General features: G+C 33.8%; 5 protein-coding genes across 5 annotated transcripts in view; 2 read left to right on the top strand and 3 right to left on the bottom strand.

Moving 5' to 3' along the window:
* Positions 1-3,801: 3,801 nt before the first annotated feature.
* LOC115242890 (flocculation protein FLO11) lies at positions 3,802-12,100 on the top strand. Its single transcript, XM_029819483.1, has 9 exons — positions 3,802-3,930; positions 4,307-4,480; positions 5,628-5,869; positions 6,228-6,386; positions 8,256-8,640; positions 8,892-9,048; positions 9,255-9,846; positions 10,088-10,893; positions 11,003-12,100. Exons 1-9 carry the CDS (start codon positions 3,888-3,890, stop codon positions 11,328-11,330), a joined length of 2,886 nt encoding a protein of 961 aa, XP_029675343.1. The 5' UTR covers positions 3,802-3,887; the 3' UTR covers positions 11,331-12,100.
* A 592-nt stretch (positions 12,101-12,692) lies between these two features.
* Positions 12,693-18,631, bottom strand: LOC115242893 (tetraspanin-2A). The gene is made up of 5 exons (XM_029819487.1): positions 18,161-18,631; positions 17,207-17,404; positions 13,696-13,872; positions 13,386-13,571; positions 12,693-13,256 (listed from the first exon to the last, which is right to left on the bottom strand). Exons 1-5 carry the CDS (start codon positions 18,245-18,247, stop codon positions 13,179-13,181), a joined length of 726 nt encoding a protein of 241 aa, XP_029675347.1. The 5' UTR covers positions 18,248-18,631; the 3' UTR covers positions 12,693-13,178.
* LOC115242891 (DNA ligase 1) lies at positions 14,146-24,218 on the bottom strand. The gene is made up of 14 exons (XM_029819484.1): positions 23,959-24,218; positions 23,783-23,877; positions 23,418-23,722; positions 23,095-23,305; positions 22,814-22,940; positions 22,561-22,733; positions 22,209-22,432; positions 16,685-16,813; positions 16,484-16,623; positions 15,973-16,174; positions 15,624-15,830; positions 15,044-15,496; positions 14,596-14,793; positions 14,146-14,323 (listed from the first exon to the last, which is right to left on the bottom strand). The coding sequence occupies exons 1-14, from the start codon at positions 24,165-24,167 to the stop codon at positions 14,150-14,152; spliced, it is 2,847 nt and encodes a 948-aa protein (XP_029675344.1). The 5' UTR covers positions 24,168-24,218; the 3' UTR covers positions 14,146-14,149.
* LOC115242892 (GTPase Era, mitochondrial) lies at positions 20,290-22,019 on the bottom strand. Its single transcript, XM_029819485.1, has 3 exons — positions 21,494-22,019; positions 20,843-21,280; positions 20,290-20,714 (listed from the first exon to the last, which is right to left on the bottom strand). Exons 1-3 carry the CDS (start codon positions 21,713-21,715, stop codon positions 20,346-20,348), a joined length of 1,029 nt encoding a protein of 342 aa, XP_029675345.1. The 5' UTR covers positions 21,716-22,019; the 3' UTR covers positions 20,290-20,345.
* A 61-nt stretch (positions 24,219-24,279) lies between the features above and the next one.
* LOC115242889 overlaps positions 24,280-26,673 on the top strand; it is a 4,766-nt gene continuing 2,372 nt past the window's right edge. The window contains exons 1-3 of the mRNA XM_029819482.1: positions 24,280-24,892; positions 25,603-25,838; positions 26,283-26,411. Of these exons, the coding sequence (XP_029675342.1) occupies positions 26,324-26,411 (88 nt within the window). The 5' untranslated portion in view covers positions 24,280-24,892; positions 25,603-25,838; positions 26,283-26,323. The remainder of the gene's footprint in view (positions 24,893-25,602; positions 25,839-26,282; positions 26,412-26,673) is intronic.

Genomic DNA, 26,673 nt, shown 5'->3' with positions numbered 1-26,673 from the left:
TTAATTCTCTTTAATTTATACTTATATATAAAATTATTTATATACTTATATATAAGATCTTATTATTTTTTTATTCAACTATTTATTGAAAAAAGATATATCAATTTATATCGATTATTTATCGGAAAAATGTCAGTCATTTATTAAAAAATGTATCGATTATTTCTAAAAAATATCGATTATATATGAAAGAAAAGATTAAGCAAATAAATTTGCTTCATTTTTGATTAAAGTCTAAAATAAATTAAAGAGGAATCAGAGCGAATCGAAGGATGGAGAGAAACGAAACTGCATCGATTAAAGTTTCACACAGGGAAACGTAATGTCAAACTGAAAATGAAACCGTAGAGATGCGTAGGCAGTTGATCTTTGGGATACAGTTGATGGTCGATGGTCTCAGGGGTCTCTGACCATGATCTTGGGAGATCGAGCGAGAATACCGTTCTCACCGTTGATGACCGGTTTTTAGCATATCTCTCTCGAGACAGACTATCGGCCTCGATCATTACTCTTGACCACGAAATTTACTCTCACGGACATAATAAATTAGTCGGTCTTGGTTGACTCGGCAGTTGATTTTTGCTAAAACGGAAACCGCGATGACCACTTTTACGACGCATAAAACGCATCTCTACCTTCTGATTGCGAACATTCTTAATTCACTTGCTTTAAGTCTGTTTCATACTTTAAGCAATTTATCATTTATATTTAATTAATAATCTCTTAACAAATTCAATAAAATAAATTAAAATGTTGTGAAATATCAGATAATCGTACGCTGTGCAAAATAAGAGTAAAAAGTTTGATTTATTCCAGGGAAAGAATTCACTGGAACGATTAAGCGAGATCTATACGCGTTGCAGCATAGCAATTTTTTCAGATCATTACATTCTGCGCACGTACTTGCACGTATATGCGTGATAAATATATGTGCGTATATGATAGTAGTAGAATAGAGCCAGAGAGAGAGAGAATAGGGCCACTCCTTTTTTACCTTCGTACACGATTTGAGAAATGACTTATCATTATTATCTTGTACACCTTGAATTTTTGCCCTGATTATTTTTGACCGCTTCATCTTGGCCTTTGTTATTTTCATTTGTAGTTGAAAAAAAAATTTGCAACAAAATTTTTCCATTAATATTATTATTGATAGACATGCAGAGAAATATAGAATTATGCTGTTAACTATTTCTTATCCTTGCTAATAACAATATTAACATTATTATTAATTAGTTTTATTAGTCAAACAAAATTCAATATTAATTATTTAATTTAATTTAATATTATTTTCAACTTTCTTTTGGAGACATATAATTTTTATTGCTTTATATATTATTATTAGTATTATTTCTACTTATCTTTTCCAAGGAAAAAAGAGATTCTTACATATTTATTATTATTTATTATTTATTATTTATTTTACGCGCAATATGTACAAATATTGATACGGGGGTGGCCACGATGAATTAATAACCGATTAATCTTGTAATGAGAAATCGGTTCGCCGATCGACAAATTGTGCAATAATCCGCGAACTCTTATCCATATTTTCCACGGTATAATGAATCGCGTATCCTATCATTAGAAGTACCTCGCGATAGAAGAGTCGTGTGTTCGTGCTCTTTTCAGTTACAGCTCGCGCAGTCATTATTACAGCTCACCGCGAGATCAGCCGCGGTAGATCGATCGTGAGAAGAGAATACGGGTGAAAGGAGCGGATTCCGCGATGCTGCGTATTGCTTATCTCGATATTCCGATTTCTCGATTGCGATTCTGCATCCCTGGGAAAAAAAAAATTTGAGTTATATTAAAAGAAGCTTTACTCTTGAATTTCGATGCGTCAAGTCGAATTGTTATTATAATAATAAGATAACGTCTCATATCTTCACACGTACGAACAGCGAAAGCAAACTTGTACGCGTGGACTTTTTTATATGTATAGAAAATATATATTAATTATAAATAAATAATTAAGAATTTTTTTACGAATAAAAATATGTATAAATTATAAACAAAATCAGAATTCAAGAAATTTCTGACGAATTGAGCCTCAGTAGAGGAAATCAATGATAGAATCATGTTCTTCAATTAATTTCGAGTTTCACTTTAATAGGATTTTAATTCGAAGTTTAATTACAGAAAGATATGAAAAACAAGCAAGATTTTTAATTTCGGTAAAATTAAAAAATTAAAATTTGTTCTATCAAGTTTACGAGGAAGCTGCGATTAAAGGAAAGTTCCGGACACCCTGTATAGCGATTGGCAGTAGTAAAGACACGCATTGTAACGGCACGCGACGCACTCCTGGGAATACTAGAGAAACTCGCTGCGCGTTTGGGATACCGATCCGATCTGCAATTACAGATTCCAGTCGTATCTTTGCTCCTTCTCTCTTTCTCTGTCCTTCTCTTTCTCTGAAGGCGGCTTTTTCTATTGTTTCGGGCTAAGCGATTACGGACACCCACCCACTCGATTACGCAACGATTTCAGCTCTACGCGCCGTGATTGTGTTAACGTTGTCTCGTTGCGTTTGCCTCACACGGGATGCTTCCCGAGCGAGCTTATGCCTCACAATGTTCATGCTCAGGCAGATAGCGATCGAGAGAATGAAATTTTTACTTGCGACACTTGATTGCTTCACGCAAATCGCGAAACCGAATCGCTCTTCTTATTCTTCTGGCTTGCCGGCATTGCATTGCAGTGAATCAGAATTGATTGACAATGTCAATGCTTTACATGATAATAAAATCCTCCTCTCTTTTATCAAAGAATTGGCACCGTCAAAAGAATAAAACAATTAATTAATCGATGCCAGCTACTAATTCTATTTTATAATCTATGCACTCGTATATTTTTAAAAATTTTTAAATTTATTTTTTAAAAAGCTTAATTCTTTTCTTTAGATTCTGTTAATTAAAGTTATTTAATGTCTGTCTGTGAGAAATTATTAAGAATGATTTATGACGCTTATGCATCGAGTCGATGTAAGAACATTCAAGGACATTCGGAATAAAATTAACATTTTACTCGTAGAAAACATGTACTTTCTAGGCGATTATGCTATTATATGGCTATTGCTATTAATATTGGATATCATAAAACATCCGGATTCGTGTAAAACTGTAAAACGTACGAGCGGCGACGATGTTTCTATCCATTGGAATATTTGTTTCATAGAGTAACTCTGAATCCGAGGACATTCTCTCACGTAGGAGATAGATAATAATAGGAGACGGATAATTAGCAATTCTCGTCAGAAGACAAACGCGAGATAGTAGACAAGACGTTTTTAATGAAGCAGAATATTTTTTTACATAATTGTTAATTGTCAGAGAAGAAGGGAAGTAACGGTGCTTCGTAAAATAATACAGTAATCTGTCATATTCGCGCGGTTGATGCAACACGCGATTTTTACCCATTCGAGCAAATAGCTACAAGTGCTTGATTGCACGTGCAATTGCAATAATTGCGTAAACATTTGAGAATCGTCGCACGATTCTCCCACGATCGTAGAAAAAAATTACTCCATACTGTGTGACAAATACAACAATTTCATAAGCCAAATTATCATACGGACTGCTATATAATGTAGCAAAATATTTTTGCACTGTTTCTTCTTTTATTTTTATATTTTTTCTTTTTTATTATATCTTTCCTTATTTATTAATTTGTTGCGTTAAAAATTATAAATACCGCTAAAATTATAAATAATATCATATTTTTATAAAGTGAAAAAGTGAAATCGAGCAATGGCTATCGTGTATGTAAATTAAATTCGACATTATATACGGGATAATATACATACTACGAGATAATTTTTATATGTTTTTTATCTTATACTTTCAGATTCCGAGATTCCGTATGATGAGATCAGATTGAGCGCAATGACATCGAGATACTTCGTGTTTGCCGCAGCTTTAGCGTACGGTGAGTTAGGTGATTCATTGCTAATGAATGCAGAATTTTAGATAAGAAGTACTTCTTCGTATTAAAATTCTTTTTGCTCAGGAATCTTTCATCAACCACGTCGCAAACAAATATTGTCGTTGAAAAAAGATATATAACATTTTTTACCAATTTTTAATTAAGTTATTATTAATTATTATTAATACATATATATTACGAGCATAAAATTACTTTGATCTCTTGAGAAAATTAACTGATTCTTTTGCATTATATTTTTCTCTCTATAACTTTATATTACTTTATAATATATTTTATACCTGCGATTGTGTGTATAATAATTTATATATATATAAATGTAAAGGAGTAAAGCAAAGGATTTTGTGAAATGATTATGCAGTTGCAGTGTCTGCTGCACAAGTTTACAAGAGCTATTCGTTGGACTCATCTGCAACATCCGAACCAGCAGCTACGAATAATGATTTCACCACGCAAACGGTCTACGGATTTCTGGACTTCACCACGACACTCGGCAACACGGTGATGGTCTTCAGCCCTCAAAGCGCTCCACCAGGTAAGAATTTTTCAAGAGTTTCAAAATTTTATTTATTATTTATACACACGTATGATGTGTGTATGTGTATCACATCTAAATAATTATACCAGTTTCCTAAAATACATTAATATTATTTTAATAATAAATAATAAAATTGTAAATTAAATCTTAATTTAAAAGTTTATCGCTGTCATAATCACCAATAAAATTTTATAGACTGTCAAATTTTGCTTTCCTTCAAGCGCGATTAATTAGTAAATAAATTATTATTTGCAAACATAATTTAATTCTTAACCCATAATTATATTCGATATAAGATGTTCGTCTTATTCGGCTGTCAATCATCGTTCAGTAAAGAGCTTCATTGAAGTTTTTAAGCAGTGAGAATTAAATATCGCGGAAAGCTGTTACGCAAACAGGAGATTCGCTACAAACATAGTTTAATTCTAAATGATTTTAGCCATGAAGTGTCATGTGAATTTGAGAATAATGCCAGGAATTACTTTCTAAGCGCAATCGACATCTTTTTGTTATTCTGTGCTTATTCATGGCACGTCTGATTATTCAATGGGACCTTGAAACGCTGAAGAGTCCGTACACTCGCAAGACGGACCTTGGCGAGGCATCGGGGTCCAATCTCTTTTGCATATCGTCATTTGCGTCTGCGTACGGATGATGCCCATTGTTCACTCGTTATGATTCTCCTGTCATCTCCTCTCCTTGACTTTTCAAACTATAATACTCAGTGCGCTTCCTTTTTTTCTAAATGCAAAGATATAAACTTTGAAGATGCTATAAATGAAATAATTATGACAACAATCTGTCATATCAGCCGAAAATTAATCAAAGTTTTATTCTATTGATATCAAAATTAAAATCAAATAAAATAATATGATGCCAACACATAATATAATTAAATTTACATTAAATTTATGTAATTGAAATTTAAGTCTCATGAAAACACAATTAAAATTGAATCGAGAAAATATGTGTTTCCATATGTTCTTTATCTTTTCATTCTAAAGAATATAAAATTTGGCGAAGAATGTTGACTGTCAAGGACCGCTTTTTCACTCCCATTTTTCTGATCCTCGAGGTTCCTCGCGGAATCGCAATTTTTATTCTTAACAGTCGTCGAGTATGCAAATACGCCGTTTGTTTTCAGAAGGGGACTCCGGTAAGAAGACTGCGTCTTCCAAGCCACCGATTCACACGAAGCCGGCGGAACTGCAGCAGCAAAAGAAGAATGTCCCCGACATTCAGCCCAGCAAGACTCACAAGGTCGAAACCCAGGATGGTGAGACGAAGAAACAGATAAAGGGAACGAAAATTGTTGTAAATTCCGTGGTCGAGCAGAACGTGGTAAACCCGTCCGAGAATACTGCATCGAAGACGACAAAGAGTCAGGTAAATTGGAATGAAGTTGATTCTTTAAATATTTCTAAGTCTAATTATGTGTATAGGAAATATTTTTCAAATAATTTTAACATGTAATATATAATATAATTAGAAACATCTTTGGATATTTTAATAAATTATTATATCAAATTATTTATTATATATTTAATATTCAATTTTTGAAAATTGAATGATTATACTAATAGAATAAATTTATTTTCTTTTCAATAATGAAATAATGTAACATGCAAAATTAGTGATTAACAAAATAAGATGTATCTATATATGTAACGTAATAAAGTTACATGAATTGAGGTATAATTTGGAAACGTGAATAGAGAGTGAATATTTAGAGAAATTCTTTCAGGAGCCAAATAAACAAGCAACAACAAAGACACCAGTATTGTCATCCGTCGTTCAGGTACGTGCCAAGGATGAAGCTCTAGGTGTGAAAAATAATCTCGCCGAACCGGAATACGATTTTCTCTCAAAACAGCCAACGGAAGTGATCGATGAGACTTACAGGGTAAGTAAAACATGATATCAAAGAAATAACTCTAATATTACAAAAGTGAATAAAGTAAATGCCATATCATTATCTTTACGCTCTAGAAACATGTTTCATGGTGCGTAATTTTATTATTTCCTTATTTATATTATTTTGTATTTTTTCACAGATCGTATTTCGTTACTTATATTTTATTTTTTTAATAGCTCTCTCTCTCTCTCTCTCTTTCTTGGTTTTTTTTATATCTTAAAACTAGATCAACCAATATCTCGTATCTGCTTTCTCTGTAGAGTAAGCGAAGAAAATGAAAAATTGTGATAATATTTGTATATATTATTTCAATTATAATATAATATTTCTATATAAAAGTATGTTATACTTCTTTCCGGATTATCAACAATATTTTGATATTTTAAAGACAGAGTGATGTTTTAAATACATTAGTTATTCTTCTATAAATTGACCAATAGACTCATCGGAGATTTTCGCTGTTTTTTTACTATAAATTCATAATTTAATTTTAAAAGAGCTAAGAAATGTAATTTTTTAATGTCAACGATTTAGTCATTCTTCTATAATTTGATCAATAGACTCATCGGAGATTTTCGCTGTTTCTTTACTATAAATTCATAGTTTAATTCTAAAAGAGCTAGTTAATGTCAACTTTTAATATTAACAAATTATGCGATAAAGTGTTTAATATTCTATATTTTATAATTGAATTATATATAAGATAAATTTATAAGAAGATAAACGTGCTTTTTTTACGAATTTTATAATATGTTTTATATAATTCTGTCCACAAGTTTATAGAAAACAGATTATTTGACTCGATTCGTCAAAAATATGATTTTACCTTTGTTGGAATTCAACCATGGAAACGATCTCGCGTTCGCGAAATTCGTGTTTCGCAAAAGCAGGAAACTCTAATATCCAGTTTATAAAAGCGACATTGATCTTCGCCCGTGAACGAGAGCCGCGAATACGAAAATCGAGAATCTGGTTTCGATATTTTTGATTGTCGCCAAACCGGACTGCATCGTTCACTAACATCGTTTCTAAAACGAGTTCAGCGGAATGTTGATCGTTTTAATCGAACACCCGATGGAAAATGGGTTATCCAGTCAAAGCGTGATGAAAAAACCATTGTGATATAAAATTATTCGTAATTTTTTCTATGAAATTGCGCAATTGCTTTATCTTATAAGCAACTTTCACAATAACTCTCGCGCAAAACCGCGAACGAAATTGTTCGGAATAATTGCGTCGGCGTAATTTTCCGCGTGCCGTAATCGATTTCCTAGCCGATCCTTTCCAGCTGCCTTTCCCCCCGTAAGTCCCTCAACGACGGCGATCGGCGTGAAAGTCCGATCTGATCGCACCGATAAATCGGTTTCACTCGCGAAGCGCGACGAACGCGCGTTCCTTTTCCAACTATAATTTTCAGCATTTACTGCGTCGAAAAAATTTCGAAGATTGGGAATTTTAAATTCGATGATCTAGATTTTTATATATATTTTTTTTTTTGGCAAAAAATACTGGAAATTGTCTTTAGCCACTAAGCTTTTTTTTTGATACTCTTTTATTTTCTCAGTCTTATCAAAAGCTTAAAGAATTATTGTTATTATTATATTATAATTATTTCCCACATATAATTATAATTTAAATGTTTTGCTATATTTATGATACCTTTTTCCTTTCTCTTTTTTAATATATTTTCTATACTATAGTAAAATTAAAAACAAAAAATGTATCTTTTTATCAAATATATAAAGATTATTATTTTTTACATAATTCATATCTTTATAGCTTATGCATATAATTATTATCCCAATATAATTTTCTCACGATGATACCATGTTTCTTCGATTACCTGGTTTCTTACAGCTGATCAACTTGCGACCCTCATCGAAGGCTCATCACAAGCCACGCGCCACCGCGCGAAGGGACAAGGAGAACCCGACCGGGCTGGTGACCAAACTCGGGGGCACCGTCGTGAAGGATGGTCTCACCACCGTGCACGAGACCAGCGTAATCGGCACCTACATCAACGGCAAGTACGCCCAGGTGCTACAGAGCTCGTCCAGGATCCTGACCGAGCCGATCGAACCGGTGATCGAAGACATGATTCGCCCGTCCAGCACGAATCGAATCCTGAAGACCATAAGTCCACATCACGGCAAGCTCAAGCCCCAGCTGGAGCCCACTCCGACCTACCAGCAGCAGGAGGAGTCCTCGCTGCCCTTAGAAGCTCTCTTTAACGCACCCTCCGGTGAGCACTTCGGCTGTGATAAATTAGTGAATTTTAAAAAATTTATTTATATTGAAAAATATATGAAAAATATTACCAGAAGCTTTAGTTGTCTTATTAATTTACGATACATAAAAGCTTTTTCGTGTGTATGAATTTTTTCTTTTCAATAATATCTGTGATAAAATTTTCTGATATTTCTGGAGAAATTATATATTCTCTGATATAGTACTGAAAGGGTTGTCTTGACAAACTTGATGATTTATGAATAGGCACCCCAGTACGAACAACGCGGAGGCACTCGACCTCCAACAATCAGCCCAGGCTCAAATTCCGAAACAAGATTGCCGATGACTACGAGAATAACGAACCGCAACAACAAACGAGGACAGGGAAAAATCGCGCGACGACGACACGTCCAAATTACAAGTGAGTGTCTCTGATAAGAGAGTAACAATCGGAAGAAAAGAATTTATTAATTTGTGACTTATCTTTTGTTATATCTTACGAAACAACCGTAAGCGACTATCATTATTATCTTATTATCGCGTAAAATATAAAGTGCGATAGATCTTCGCGTGATGCGATCCCTGGTTCAAATTTCACTAAGAAAGAAACTCTACACTTCTCTTTAGGAATCGTCCTGTAATCACTACCACCAGCACCACAGAAGCACCGATCAGTCGCCGTCGCAGCGGTTTTCGTCCGAACGGTCAGTCCACCAGCTTGCTCTCGAAGCAATCAATCAAATCGAAGAGCAGCGATCAGCAGCCATCACCAACGGCTAGTCTTCCGGTGCCCAAGGTGAAGCTACCGAGAACGCAAGGTCGCTGGTCATACAAGACCACGCCGAAGCCGAGGATCATGATCCGCAAGCAGGTGGACGAGGAGGATCCGCGATCATCGGCGACCGAGACGAGCACGACGGAGTCGTCTTTCGTGGTAATCTCGGACGAGCAGAGCAAGACGACGGCGACGACCAGCAATGCGGCCTCGACCTCATCCGGCGGCGTCATCCAGAGGAAGGAGTTGTCCTTCGCGGAGGATGAGTTGGATCCCAGCGAGAGCGAGGATGTGGCCACCGTCAGTGTGCAGCAGGAACAACAGCAGAACGTTGCGGACCAGATCCTTCCAGTGGAGACACTCAACGTAGAAATCTCCACTGCGGCGGATCTCGACAACGTGTATTTCGAGATCGCCACTATCAAGTCGCCGTACTCCTTCCAGGTGCGTTCTCTCGATTTTACTCGATTTTAGTATTTATCTATTTAAGCAAAAAATTTGATAAAATCTTATTTTTATAAACAAAGATGTTGGATATATGCCGAAGAACAATTATATTGTATGTAACAATAGAATTATTAGTTTTTAATTTATTAAATTTTCTGCTTGGCGTTAGCTATAGAATACATGAGCAAAGCAGCCGTGTTTCCTTATTGCCGTAATAATCAAAATATTGTCCATGCAGGTGGGAACAGCCCGGAACACCCGCTACATTACAGTGACTTCCACCATCAAGAAGACCTTTGCGACGGCCGAGCCGACTAGTTCTATCACACCCACCGAACCGCTCACGGAGAATATCCTGGCGAACACGGCAGCCGCCTACGAGTCGACTCTGCCGCTCGATTCGTCCGTTGCGACGCTACCGGCAATCTCCCTGGATGCCAGCCAGGCGACGCCGCCGTTAGAAACCCTGACAGAGACGTTCTCGACGACGCAAACGTTGCTGAAGACACACATGTTACCAGTAATTTATGGTGGCAATAGCACCACCCGTTTGACCCTGGTACAAACGTACAACATCGCCCGAGTGGTGACGGCGACAAAGACGCTTCCGCCGATGGAAATCTATCAGTTCATCCCAAGCAAAACGCTGAACGAGTTCAATTCGAAGCTCGACGAGGCTGGTAGCGAACTGCATCTCGAGCTTGACTTCGGCGACGACGATCGTGATGACGAGGATGTACTCAAGAGGGTGGTGGCGCCTAGCAACGATCCTAATTCCGATCTGGATATTTTCAAGTCCGCATTACCGTCCAAGGTCAAAAGCGACGTCGTAACCAGCAGCAGTGCCGAATCTCAGTTGACTCCGGAACAGGTGCAACAATTGGCTCTGCTAAAATATTTCGGTCAACCGCAACCCCAAGTCATCACCACATCTAGGCCAGTGGTCGTTTTGGAAACGATGTACGAATCGCACGTGATTCCCGTAGTAAGCGCGGGAAATACCATTTACTCGACGTTGTCCAGGCCAGTTGCTACTGTACCTAGGTTGGTATAATATATATTTTTAATAAATTATATGCGTTAATTAATTATACATATAATATATTGTATCATCTTACATATATTATATTTTGCGCGTTTCTGCTTTCTTCAGGACCTCCTACGAATACGGCACATCCACCCTGAGTCCGGTGCTGCAGCCGCAGGTGCCGCAAGTACCGCTATTCCCGCAGCAGCCACAATTCACGGTGACGAGCGCGCCCCTGGTCACTCAGACCCTTGCCACCGTGTCCGATTCACGGGTATTAAAGCTTACTTTCGGCGCTAAAACCGCGTATACCACCCTCTTCTCCACGAGGGTCGTACCCACGGAGCTCACTACCTACGTCACCAACACGGTGCCAGTGCAGCCGACGGTACCGGCATATCCCGGTTATTACCCAGCGCCGGTGCCCTATCCGCCTTTCCCCTTTCTCGGTTAGATTTTAATCTAATCGTCGAGCCTTTCGCGGTTCAATTGCTACCACCAAGTAGATTTGTTCCTTCGGACTAAATTTAAATTTTGGTAATCCTCTTTATATGAGTACTAGTTCTTATGATAAACGCTATGAACAATGCGATTATAAACACAAACAGTACGTATTTTATTTATTTAATGGCTTTCTGTAATGAGTTTGAGAAATTTTTCGATATTAATATGTTATTTCTCGCAAATTTATATGTGCATTGGTTGCCATATATATACACTTATTGTTGTATAAGTTAATATTGAAATAGTAATTAATCTTGAATAAATTTAAATTAGAAATCAGTTTTTGAGATAAACGTCATATATTTATAGATAAGAAAATACTAATTAAAATATTATTTTCTTTAAGAAATTTTAACGTACTTATTTGTGTTAAATTAAAGAATAACATCAATAATAATGCTGCAATTTCATAATATTTTTCAATAGAGCGATAGTTCTATAATTTCTCGTAATTATACAACTGCTGCGTAATAGCAGTTCAATACCGATTTGGGTCACTACAAGTAGAACATGAAAAAACGCAGCCGCGATTGCATGTCGGACAAAATAATTACAAGGTTGCACAATTTCGAATCATATAACGAACTGATCGACAATGATCCTAGTTGGACCGCATTGAAAATTATTGTAAATAAATTATTGACTATAATATTGTATATCGTATATTGTATGTATATCGCGTATTTTGTAAATAAATAAAACAAAAACGTAAAATCCCCCATCCTCTTTTATCGTATTGCAACAAATCTAAATCCTAAATACGAAACGTTGGTAATATGATGTCACACACATACACACATTCTCATACATCATATTTAGGAATAATATATATTTTAATTAATTGTAAGTGTAATATAACTTATTTAAAAATTCACGATTTTAATAATTCAATATACGAATCTATAAAATGAGATTACATTAAGATAATCATGGATTGAAAAATTTGAAATTTTCTCCAACGCAAAATAAAATACTAATTTTTATGCGTCACTGCTTATGTAAAATATTATAAATATTTCATGTTCACATTCGTATGTGATAATTATTGAAAATTACATTTTACATTTTATTTATTTGCTTCCTATATATTTAATTTTTTTTATTTTTATTTATTAATATAATACATTAGTGTGATAATTTTTTTACGTGGAATATCAAAAATAATATCTCCTTCTTGGCGAATTATTCGATTATTTATACTCGTTTCGAAATTATTAGAAATATAACAACTCAATTTTGGTTTATATATCCACTGTTTTCCATTATTTTAAAATATCCCTTTCAATGATGACTATTTTCTAAAAGTGAGTAATAAATTATAGATGTATATTTTGTAAATACAAAAGATGTATACAAAATTATAAAAAAAGAAGATTAAATGAATGATTATAGGTACAAAACGTGATATTCAAGCGAAATAGATGAAATTTTGTCGCAAATTAGTGACAATTAAAAAGTCCATAGTGACATGAATATTATATATGTGATGTTTATTTTAAGAAGACAAATTTTTAAATCAAAAAAAATTATTTTAAAAAAAACTAGAAAGAAATTTTTTCATCTTAAAAAATTGAAAGCTTTAAAAATTAAAAAATTTAAGACACATTAAAAACTACGTGTATATATTCTATATTTTAGATAAATGTCATTCCCGAAATAGATGTAAGCTCAATGAAAAATTTGCAATTCAACATAGAATATACTCAATTTTTCATTTCTTTTTTCCTATGAAAAATATAATTACAATAATTTTTCTGTCGCATCGTAGATAATGAATTAACGCTGAATCTAATAGATTCTAACGCTTGAATGTGATAGACTCCTCTTCTTTTTTGATCGCTCGAATAAGTGTTAACGTCAATACAGCTATAATCACCTGCAATAATTAGAATAAGAAAGAGATAATTAGAAGAAGACGATAGATTATCATTCTATTTTCGTAGCAAAATTAAAAAATTGCGTATTCTTTCTTCTTGAAAAGAAGGATAAAGATATAAGAACTTACGTGAAGCATGCACAACCCCATTGCCAGACCAGCGAGCCATCCTGATCTCGCTTCCAGGAACCAGGATAGTTCCTCGACACAGCCGTGATGGAAAGCATTTCCAGTAACAGTGTCCCGACATTCGGTGGGCAACGGTTTACGCAACTGCGTGTAATCCCTGGGTCCGTCAGCTCCACAGCATCCGACCTATCAAACATTAATTTAAAAGATACATAATTATATGTGCTTTTATTTTCTCTTTCTGGAAAAAAAGATCAATTCAAAATTTAAAAAAAAATATATAATTTTTAAGATATTTTACACATCTTACAGTTTCCTGGATTATTCTTAGGATAAAGCTCGCTGTATCGTGTTGGGAGTTGTTGATAAGATTATACATGGACCGTTCGATGATGGGTTGAATCTTGCTGTCGTACGTCGAGTAGTCAAGAATTATTGCCGCCCCAGATAAACCGCAAATGAAACTAAATAGTTGAAGGCCCACGTGCTAAAATCACGAAAATCTCTAAGATAAATCGCCATACAAGATATTATAATAATAAAAATATAATTCTTTTTCAGTTTTGAAAATTTAATTTAGCGAGAAAAAAATTGATCCTCAAAAAATGATCTTAAAAAATTAATTTGCTGAATGTTAAAATTTAATAAAGAAAAGAAGCCAATTTGCATTAGACAATGTGTGTTTTGTCAATTAATATTTGAATTAAAAATTCGGTAAAGATTATTAAATTGCTTATATGTTTTCCATATTTTCAAAAAAAAAATTAGTAGAAATCTTCCTCCGTAGCTTTCGATGCCGACGTTTTATTTTTGATCTGTTCTTGATTATTGTACATATCTGCCACTTGTTGAGCAGAAGTGGCCTCTTCACAATTTTTATCCTCGCGTATCCTGATAAATCGCGGAAACCTTAAGGATATACCCTTTTCCGGATCAACCTGGATAAAGCAAAAAATTTAATATGTAACAATATTAGTTTTCTAATTCAAAGGATATTTAATAGCAAAAACAACTCATGATATTATTTCAATTTATTTTTGGAAGAAAAAGGACGTATTGTATGTTCCCGAAACTCTGCGATAACGCAAATTCTTCCATGTCAATAAAAGATTTTTTGAATTGCGAATGTCAAAATTAAAAGATTTCTATCATGCAATATTAATTTCGTTTTTTGATGCAATTGAGAGAATTTAAAACTCTGGAAACTCACTATTCCGATAGCTGCCCTATGAACTGGCGATAGGGAGAGATCGGCGCATTTAATCTCCCACACTTGTACTGGTTCAAACCAATGATCGGGCTCATGGCTGCTGTCGAAACGATAGTACGATTTCGTCTGGGGTATCACATGATCCTTCAAGAACTTTGTATGATTCTCAAGATCTTCCTCTTTGAAGCCTGTGCCGATCTATTTATGAGAAAGCAATTAATATACGAGCTAAAATAATACATCAAATGAGCGAAAAAGTATAATGCTCGCAATATAGGAGTTTAAATTACGAAAATTATCAAAATTGTATTTTGCGTGATTTGAAAAAGATACTTAAAAAATATTTCGATAAATATTAGAATTATCTAATACGAGAAAAATTTCCGTTAATTGCATGCTGCTTCTCTTCACTTTCATAACGTCGACGAAATATGTTATAGAAACGTACTTTACAAATGCTCTGGTACTCCTCGTTTTCTTGATCGTAACAAGCCAAGAGGAAGCCACCATAAGTGCCTGTTCTCTTTCCTTTGCCGATGTAACCACCGATTACAACCACATCTAGTGTATCACCCACGCCGTCCAAGTAATCTTTTTTCAGCTTCAACCAGTTTCTCGATCGCTTCGCGATCTCATAAGTTGCATCCTCCTCCAGCGTCTTCACCATTAAACCCTCACAGTTACCCTTCACAGATTCGTCCAAGAAGACTTGTACCTCCTCCATTGTTGTAGTGTCCATACTATTGGCAAATTTCCATTCGCCTTCTACCTCCTTAAAATGCTGCTTCAGCAACTCGCGACGCGTTGCAAAGGGTTTCTTTACCAACGGCTCGTCGTTTAGGTACAACAGATCAAACATAAATACGCATACCTGTACTTTGATGTCTTCCTCGTTGGCATCCTAAGAATAAGAACAAAATGTTATTTTAAAACGAGCAATTATAACAATTACATAAATTATAATCATAGTGACTATTAAATTATGACAATTACAATCGTAATAATTACATTTAAAACAACTATATTACCTTTCGCTTTCTCGTACTGAGTATTTGAAACGGAAGAATCTGTTTTTGCTCATTGTCCCAGGCGACCGCCTCGCAATCAAGTATGCAATTCTTCACCAAGTCACCTCGAGTATTCTTCAATCGTTTAATAATATCCGGGTACTTACTAGTATTGTTTTCCTGATTTCTACTGTAGATATTGACTTGGCCGTTATCCGCAACGTGTATCTGTTGTAATATTATAATCGACTTGAATCTTAAAATTATCGCCATTTTAGCTAATTGATTCTGGCATCTATTACATTTCTTTTCATGCAATACAGTATTATCTAGTATATCTTATAGTTTGCAAAGCTAAGTAAATAAGAACCTGTGCTCTCTCTCCATCATATTTCCACTCGCATGTGAATTTTAAACCCTCAAATCGTGTCAGGACTTCTTGAACACCCTTGGTAGGGTGCGCCAACATAGGTTTCAAAGGTATTCCAGGAGTGAGCTTGCACTTATTTGGCAAAGTATTGATTCCATCTTCCAGTAAAACGGGAATTATAAGATTATAGTTCGGACACTCACTATAAATAAATGTAAGTTATCTTAATTATCAAAAAATAAGAAATTGATATTTACATATTTAATATTTTATTTTCAAGCAAAAAAAAATATAATTTTATTTTGGATTAACTATACTTATTTTAATTGTTAATTCAATAACTTAATTATTGTATGTTTGTGTATGTGAAAATATCTTTTTGTCTTTCTCTCTCTCTTTTAATTAATAAATATTTTATTTTAAAAATAAATATGTTACGTATTTTTATTATATCTCTTCATTAATTCACTTTAATATTTAGAGTAATAATATTTTCGGAATAATTGCTCACCAATACGTTGTCTTTAGTATAAGTGCTATTTCGTCGTATTTCTCTTTAAAACGATCGCTCGACATTTTCTTGTTCGCGTTTAAGATTTCTGGTGGATAGTCCTGTTCTGGCGGTGTCATAGCACAAGCTAAAGCCAATGCCTAAGAAAATACAGATTAAAAATATCGATCATAGCAACGCACAATATCACCAATGACTTACTTGCAAAACAGATTGTTCGGCCAAACCGATGCGAAGCTTTCCGGCCAACGATCTAATAAGGTACCTTGCTTCCGTATTACGACATGCCACAAACAGCGTTTGAATCTTGTCTAATTTTTTCGTCAGGGACTGTATATATAAAAAAATTCAATTTTTATTTTGTACAAATACAAACAAAAAAATGTTTTTCTACATTTCTAATTTAGATGCTTCAATGTATTACATTCAGTTTTTATTTCAATCTAGATATAAACATCAATCTTTATTTTTCATTCAGTTTATTTAAAATGCAAATAAATTTAATTTTCAATTTTTAAATATGAAAATTGCTTATATGTTTTCCATATTTTCAGGAGTTGCATTATTAATAATTAAAATAATTTAAAAAATAATATTTTTGAAAATATAATTGGAATAATTTAAAATAATTAAAAACAAAACAAACAATTTTGAAAACTAGTTTTTTCAGAGATGATCTCTTTTCAGAATTGCCGGATTAAAGCGCGTAATAAACATTCTTACGATGTATAAAGCCAGTATGTTCTCCATAAGTGCAGCACCGCAGCCGATAAAGGCAACGGCCATGACGATCACCGAAGTTACAATCAGAACATAAATTCCGATGTAAAACTCGTACATGTCCAAAAATTCCACCCATTCCTCGAACATTGGCTCGAACCTCATCCATATCGACAACCCGAACATTGCACAACCCAGGATCTTTCAACAGAGACGCACAAGAATTTAATTAATAGAATGTATGAATTAACAATGAAGCGACAATAGTTCTCTCTTTTTCTTCGAGAAAACTTTTGTTTCTGTAATAGTACAATAACAAAGTAAAAACAATGTATCTTTTAAAACTTATTAAATTAATTATAAAATTATATCACAATTAAAGAGATAAAACAGTTTACAATAATAATATGTAATATATAAAAAAATATATTTCAGAACAAATTCTATATCAAAATTACATTTTATAACTACATACACACTTTTCTAAAACGCTTATTTTAATTTTCATATCTTATAAAATTTATTCAACCATTTTTTATATTTTTGCATGCACTTGTACAAAAAATTTACACATGTATGTCTTGAATTCAATTTTAATTATACCTGAATTTCTTTCTAATAATATAACAGAATATATTTTTATAATTCTCACTTTTTTATTATTAAGGAATAAAATTAAATTTAAACTTATTTTAATAATCAACTATTTTATCAAATAAATCAATTTTATTAACATTTTTTTTCTTAAGAAAAAGTAAAAATAGAGTAAAATTTAAACAAAAATCTTCTATTTTGAAAATTATCAAAACAAATGCATTTATTTATATATGCAATACTGCTCAGTCGTTCATCTTTTACATTCCGTTCTTTTCATATTTCATGTAAAAGATAGATCATTTCACTAGCACATTAACTTCACAAGACGATGCAATCATCGCGATAACTTCGCGCACCCACCCATATTATCGCGTTCAAGCAGAAAATCGTGAATTTGACGCAGCCAATCTGCTTCTCCAGCAGCGGTCCAGAGCTCTTGGCGACCATCTCCTTGTCTCCTCACGGAAGATATTCTCCGTCGCGAATTCAACTCTTATCGACAAATAAGACGCTGTTCCGGAAACGCGACGAGACAAAAAACGTAATTAGTCGATCGCGGACGTCGGAGTACCCCGAGTATCATCACCTAGCCGTTGCTTTATCAATGGCAAATATAAGATAACTGGATAAGAGCCATCCTAGATAAAGAATGCCACGCATTGCCGAGATGAATCACTTCTTCCGCGGTATCGTGATGAATGTGTAAATTATTAAAAACTGTAATTATTAATCAGCTAATGTGATGTTTACTTAATTTATTCAGCCTTTAATTATTTGTGGGTATTTTGATTGTTTATATAAAATTACAAAACTCTTTTAATTCAATAACATTTCAAAGTTACTGATATACAAAACATCACGCTTTCTCTATATATAATGTACATAATTTTTCAATATTTACCTTCGTATGCTGGTGCTAATTGATTAAGGCACAGATATACGCTTGGCAAAAGATCCATGGGGCTCAGGACTATGACAGATCGAAAGTAATTTGACAGTATTTCTATTATCTTCAACCTCGCGCTCGTTTCTTCGATAAGCTCCAAAGTGCGCGTAAAGGCGCTATATGGAGTTCTGTAAATAAATTTAAAAAAGAGAAAGGATTTTATATTTTCTGGAAGTTTTCTTCTGTTTCGATCATAGTTTCAACTCACTTGTCTTCTCGTTTCCAGCATGCATTGTTTATTGGATGATAATCAGATATGTTAGGATTGTAAGACTGGTTACTGCTTTTTGCGTTACTTGCTTTGTTATCCTTTGAATCATTCTTTTGCTTAGATGCTGTTTAACAATAAGATTTAAATAACTATTTAAATAATACTCCATTAAAATTACAAAACTCTTTTAATTCAATAACATTTCAAAGTTACTGATATACAAAACATCGCGTTAATATAAACGAGAATCTAAAAAAAAAAACATTAAGTAATAAAATTAAGTAATAAAAAAATTATAGTCTCCCAATATATTTTTATTAAAAATATATCAGATGCGACAAGAATGGAATATCACATAGTAATTTTGATGCCATATCATACGATGATGCATATGTTTTATTTACAGTAGTCCTTACAAAATCATAATTATAAAAAATAGAAGACATCTAGAGACAGACTATTAGCACCAGTGAATTGTATACATACTGGAATGAGCGATCCCTTTGTTTGGCTTATTACCTGATCAGGTAATACTACAAAGAGATGCCAGACATCCGTAGGCACCTCTCTCGGCAAAATAGCGGCGACAGCCAAACAAAGGGATCGCACATTCCACAATTCACTGATTAGCACTTATAACGAAACACGTACCTCTCCGAATAATCCTCGCTCGAGTTCTCCCTCTTGGACGATATCTTCGTGAAGAAAGAGCTGTAACGATAAAGCAATACGACGTTACTCGAAAGATCACGTGTCGAAAAAGAATTGTCAAATTATATGTCAATTAATGAAATTATAAGTTTTATGTTACCGACCGAATTACGTTATATCATTGGATTTATTAATAATTGAAATACTTTGTTAGATTCTTTTCCAAATAATTGTTTTGCTAATTTACTCACTCTATACGACGTTGCGCCATTATAATCGCGCCGTTTCTACGCGCTATGCGCATTTGACAGCATTTCCCGCCTTTATTACGGAACAGAGTGGCGTCACTTCTCGTACAATCATAGATTGAATAATACGTAGAAGTTTAATCATCTCTAAAAAAAATGGTACTTTGCATCATAGAATTGTAAATGAATGTAGAAAGGAAAACACACGAATAAATATGTATATTATATGTATTGTTGTTATATGTAATGACATATGTATTATTATTTATACTCGTAGATTATATACATTGCAAAGAATATCATTTTTCTGTCAAATTTCATTTCAAATAGATCAATCAGATTTACTAGCTTTGAGCTTTCATAAAAAGAAAATGGCAAATCCTCTTTTTAGGTGGAAAACATAAAATTAATTAGGGAATTATACTTTAATTCGACTGTGTGTAATTATCAATTATTTATTTATTTTACAAATAATAATTGCAAACTGGATCATGTCGGTGAGAGCACGATTAGCCTCAATCTCACCGGCGTTCGAAAGGCATGCCGCAATTCCTGCTCTGCCATAACAGCAACTTGTTTTATTCTATTGCCTATTAATTTATTTGCAGTCCTGCGAATTAAAAGTCTAGCGATATTTTTTTTGGAACATGTGACAGTCACTACTGCCATAACGTTATCGTCAGCTCCTGTATCAAAGTGTTCCAATGTCACTTTCAAGTTATATGGAACCTCATTCGGTAGAATATCCATCAGTTTCGCCCGTACCGTCTGCTGTATTATATCTTCACACTTGTGATTGGTGTATATGTGTCCTTCATATTGCCAATCTCGCGATTTAGCCGAATCCAGCAAGTAAGTCTGCAAAACACAGTGTGATTTATATATTATAGAGATCTTAAATCATTAAAAAATTGTTCATTACCAAAAAATAATTGTTTATGTTACATTATATGCATCTAATTATTCACACTTGCAAGCTTATTTACCCTCAAATCATCGATGCCATCTCCGGTTAAAGCAGATATCATAAATATATCAGAGAACTTCAAAGATTTCGTGTTCTTGAGCATAATGTTTACAAGTTGCAGAAGCACCTCTTTCTTTTTCAATTTATCCACCTTATTTAATATTAAAATCATGGGAATCTTATTTATTATATCCTCAGTCAATAGTTCCAATATATTCGAATTGATCCTGTCTCTAGTATATACATTATGTGCATCTTGTACAATCCCCACAATATCTGCTGCTGCCAAGGAGACTTTTGGATCTTTTCTAAAGGTATCAGCTAACTTGTATTGTTTTAATTCTTTTGTGGAAACCATACCGGGTGTATCCATAAATATCAATTGAGTATCATCTTCACAATAAATTGCATCTGCTTTGGTTTGCGTCGTATGCACCTTCGAAGATGTAGGACATACCTAAAAAACAAATATATATATAGATATATGATATAAAAAAAACAAATTTAAACAATAAATATGATAGAGAAAATAAAATAGATGAATAAATATAAGATAAAAAATAGAAACAGTATACATTCTACAATAAATTTTGGCAAAATAATCATTAAATTTTCTTTATATGTGAATAAAAAAAAAAAAAAAGATAAAAATAATTTAATATTTATTTACCGATCTCTTAATAAGTTGATTAACGAGCGTGCTTTTTCCAGCATTCGGTGCACCCAGGATGGCGATCTTCAGACATTTCCGACGTACTGATGCAAAATTATCATGGGGTTGCAATATAAGTTCTTGCGAGTCATTTGTCAAAGTAGCGACGCTTTTTGAAAAACATCGTCGTAAATATCGCGAACCCGCGCGAATCATATAACTCTCGATCGTAAATAACATTTCATTGAAGAAGTTCTCGAGACAATTTTACGAAAAACTTCTCAAACTAACCTAACTTTATCATCTATATACTCGTCATTCACACAAAAATAATTAGTGGCAACGTAAGGTATTAGGTTTGTTCGTTTTTTTATTTTATTTTATCTTTTTTTTTTTTAATTGTAATTTATAAAAATGTTTATACTTGAGAAACGAAATGAATATATATTCGAGTGTTAGAGAAGATGAGCAAGGAACTTGAGTGCAAAAGATGTGAGCGATATGAACAGAAACGAGTATCGAAAAGGGACGAATCTGATTGGTTGCGCCATGTTGTTGTCATTTTTATTCCCGCGATACAACCGTCAAAATCGACGTCTTAATTTAGATTAAAAATTATTTTCCTAAAGTAAAATTTTTTTTTATTTTATATTTCTGATCCGCAAAAGTTTTCCTAACTGAAATTCATATTACTAATAATATAAATTCTAATTATAGCAGTTGTGTGGATTACCGCGTGGCCCGTCATCTGGGCAATCTCCTTTAATTTGGAGTATACAATAGGAACTGTCAACGGTGCCGGTTGAAACATAGTTCTCTGGTTGGATCTGCTACCTTCTGCTACAATTCCCAAATCGCCAACCTCCTGGACATCGGCTTTAATTTGCGCCAACGTCCTACCAGTGCATTGTGCTATCGCTTTCATCAGGTTCGTATCAGCAACGCCAAGCTCAATTCCTAAGATAAAATAAACACTGCATAAGCAATTTCTAATCAAATAATAAAATTTAAATAATTTTATTTCTTTATACAAGTTAAAATATTGCTTTCTCTATATATAATGTACATAATTTTTCAATATTTACCTTCGTATGCTGGTGCTAATTGATTAAGGCACAGATATACGCTTGGCAAAAGATCCATGGGGCTCAGGACTATGACAGATCGAAAGTAATTTGACAGTATTTCTATTATCTTCAACCTCGCGCTCGTTTCTTCGATAAGCTCCAAAGTGCGCGTAAAGGCGCTATATGGAGTTCTGTAAATAAATTTAAAAAAGAGAAAGGATTTTATATTTTCTGGAAGTTTTCTTCTGTTTCGATCATAGTTTCAACTCACTTGTCTTCTCGTTTCCAGCATGCATTGTTTATTGGATGATAATCAGATATGTTAGGATTGTAAGACTGGTTACTGCTTTTTGCGTTACTTGCTTTGTTATCCTTTGCATCATTCTTTTGCTTAGATGCTGTTTAACAATAAGATTTAAATAACTATTTAAATAATACTCCATTAAAGCTTATAAAATTATTATTGATTATTATTATTATTATTATTTAAAAATACACTCTGGTTTAAATTTTAATTAATAATCTAAAAATACTTAAATTTTTAATGCTTACTGAAAAAATTATGCGTTTTCTTAGAAGTAGTCTTTGACTTCTTTTCTGGTGTAGGCTCCTTCTTCAGGATTTCGGTCTTCTCCTTGATATCCAAAATATTTTGATTTGTTTCGTCATCTGATGCATTCTTTTTCATTTCACTACATTCGTCTGTGCTTTCAATCTTCTTTTCTTCGCCATTAGTCTCTAATTTTTTTGGACTTTCAGGTAACTATAAATAATTATTTGCAAATATAAACAAAAATTTACAAACATATAAATTTAATCCAAAATATAAATTCTTTTGCAAGAGAATTATCAATTTCAGAATGATCCAAATTTACCGGTAGATGATCCTCATCGTCACTGGAATCTACTAGTTCGATTATTCTGGCTCGTTTCTTTTTCACAATATTCTTTGTTTTTTTTGCCTCATCAGAGCCAAATTTTTTTTCTGGAGGGATGGATTCTTCTTTTTCCTCTTCACTTTCAACTGTATCATTTTCTACTTGAGCATTTTTCACTATCTCAGCTCCATTAACATTTTTAGGTTCATCTTTCTCCTCCTTTTTTGGAGTGTTTGTCAGTTTCCTCTTTTTATTTGGTGCTCCAGGTGAAAGTTTATTCGACTTACTTTTTGGAGTAGTTCCTAAAAAGTTATAAAAATATATAACACATTCAATATACAATAGTTCAGCAGTATAATTACCTAGCTTTGCACGAGGCTTTGCACCTGGAGAAGGAGTCTTTGAAATTGCCTTTGGCTTTGTAAGTTTGTTGTCTGTCTTCTTGGAAGAGGGAGAACTATAAAAATAACAATTTAGAAAAATAATATAAATGGGAAAGAGAACAGAAAAAGATAAAATAAATAATTCTCTTGATTACCTAGCAAATCTATTGCTGTCATCTCTCTTCCGTTTGCCGCTTCCTGATGCATCCTGATTCTTTTCCTTGTCGGACAAGTTGCTGTTGGTTGCATGTATCCAATTAAAAACGACAACAAATCGACTATGAGCCATGCTCGCGAGCTCGAAATGTCGAACCGGTAAAGCCAGCGAGCTTAAGCGCGAGCAAGTGGCGAGGATTTTTAGCATAATCAATTTATCTAGAGACAGACTATTAGCACCAGTGAATTGTATACATACTGGAATGAGCCATCCCTTTGTTTGGCTTATTACCTTTTTTTATTTTATTTTATCTTTTTTTTTTTTTAATTGTAATTTATAAAAATGTTTATACTTGAGAAACGAAATGAATATATATTCGAGTGTTAGAGAAGATGAGCAAGGAACTTGAGTGCAAAAGATGTGAGCGATATGAACAGAAACGAGTATCGAAAAGGGACGAATCTGATTGGTTGCGCCATGTTGTTGTCATTTTTATTCCCGCGATACAACCGTCAAAATCGACGTCTCGCGTGCCGCGCCGTCGCCGGCAAACGGAGCGGCTCTTGTCAACTGTCGCGCGAGAAATAGATGTCTGTTATCTGTTATTGACGCGCGTCATCACCGTGGCACACTCGTTCTGGCCTCCCGTGCTCCTCCAATTTCAAAACTATACGAGAAAGAGTGGTATCGCGCTCCCGAAAAGATCGGATATGAAGAGAGAGAGGAACGACACGAAGATGTGCGTTTTTGACAGGACGAAAGGAAAAGCGTGAGAGCGTAGGAAGATATATATGCAGAGAAATCACGGACCTCTTGTATTCGTTGCGTTTCCGATGTCGAATGGATAAAATCGAAGAGTTCGATCTACGAACATGTTTGATTCCTCCCGTGACACGTTGGAGAGGGAACGTTGAATGAGGAATGAGACGCAAGTGAGTATCGAGGACGCTTTTTCCTTCCAGCTCCTCGAGGAAACAGCGAGCATATCCTTCTCGCGTCTCTTTTATTTTGATCTTTATATATTTTGTATTAATAGGAATTTTCCACCCTTTTTTTCTCTTTCTTCAGTCAAAATCTCCGAATGTATCTTTACTTTAAATGCAGAAAGTTTAGCTGGAAAGAATGAATCTGTCAGGTCTATTCTCCTTTTACTTTCTCTTTGCACTTTCTATATTTTCCTCTTATAATTACGTTTCTTTTTCTTTTATTCTCTCGCAGAAAAGGCTGAATATGTGTCCGCATTTGTCTTTTTCGATAGCACGTTTAAATATGCAATCATATTTTAAATATAGAAGACGTAATTGTAGAGAAATTTGTTTTTCTACATCTTTTTATTGTATTTTATTTTTCTCTTAAGAGATATTCTTTCCAAAAGAATATGCACATGTAATATTGAATTTCATCAAACGAAAATTTGAAATAAATATAATACTTGTAATGATAACTTAAATATGGTAATATACGTTGCAATTTTTTTTTTTTTGGGTGTATCAAATAAACATGTATATAATATGCATATTTTTCAAGTTATTGACTCCATTTTCTATTTTTTGTTATATAGTATTCGGAGATTTTGCTTCCAAATATAAAACAAAACACCAGTTACTCTATAACTTTATTTAACTAATGGTGTTGTTTTCAGAGATCATCAAGCTTGACCATCTTAGGATAGAAAATGGATCTAATGAGCGTCACTGATGACGATAACGCTCGTGAAAGACGATGAGCAGTATATATCAAAGGTCGATACGACGCATCTACTTAGGATACATGTGTAACAAAGCCTTGAGCCAACCCCGAAGAACAGGAAACTGTATTGAAAAAGATGCTCGAAAAGGATCCTGCATAAATCGCGCGTCGGCGCGTAAGCATCACTGGGTAAGAAATTATATGAAGAATTTAGATCTTAAAATTCTATTATAGTTTGTAGACATCTGTGCAGATATTGCAGATAGAAAAGAAACGCCTTGGTGGAGGAGTTGCATAGATGTCATAATATCGTGTAAGGATAAATTGCTCTTTATATTTGACCAAGGATTTTTTTAGGAAGGTTAATAGAGAATTCGCAGATTAAACCCATGCATAAAACAATGCAATTAATTCTAACAAATTCTACTATACCAAGTTTCAACAAACATACAAATCTTGGAGAGTCTCGTCAAATGTGAATCCCATTCCTCTTTCTCTGCCAGAAATTTTGAATAGTGCGCGCTATTAATCAAATCATCTCTGTCAAGCCGTTCTTTTTCTTCCGCTACATCTACAAAAGCTATGAAATAGCTGTATATTGTGACTATATATGATCGAATACGTTGTTATCAGGCAACGATGAATCTCTGAGCTCGCTGCACAGCGATACCCTGATGCACTTCTGGATCAACAAACCGGCGGGCAGGTACTACGGCTTCACCGGCCGCCGATACCCTGCCACACCTGTTCCCAAAACACGCAGTAAGTATATAGTTAGAGTATAAAATCAATATAAATAACAATATAAATTCTTACTTGTGTGTATTACAAACTTTATTTTAATTACGTTACACATTGCAATAGATTTTTATCACTATCACATAGCATTCGGAATGATTTAGAAATCATGTTTCGAGATAATTCTATTTATATCTAGAGCGAACTAAATAAAGACAGGTTTGAATGAATAAACGAATTGACAGGAAAAACTTAAGAAAAATTTCAGAAAATGTTGCATATATAT

Source organism: Formica exsecta, unplaced genomic scaffold, assembly GCF_003651465.1.
Source record: "Formica exsecta isolate Colony F162 unplaced genomic scaffold, ASM365146v1 scaffold659, whole genome shotgun sequence".
NCBI classification, from domain to species: domain Eukaryota; kingdom Metazoa; phylum Arthropoda; class Insecta; order Hymenoptera; family Formicidae; genus Formica; species Formica exsecta.
This window is presented reverse-complemented; position numbering and strand designations above follow the sequence as displayed.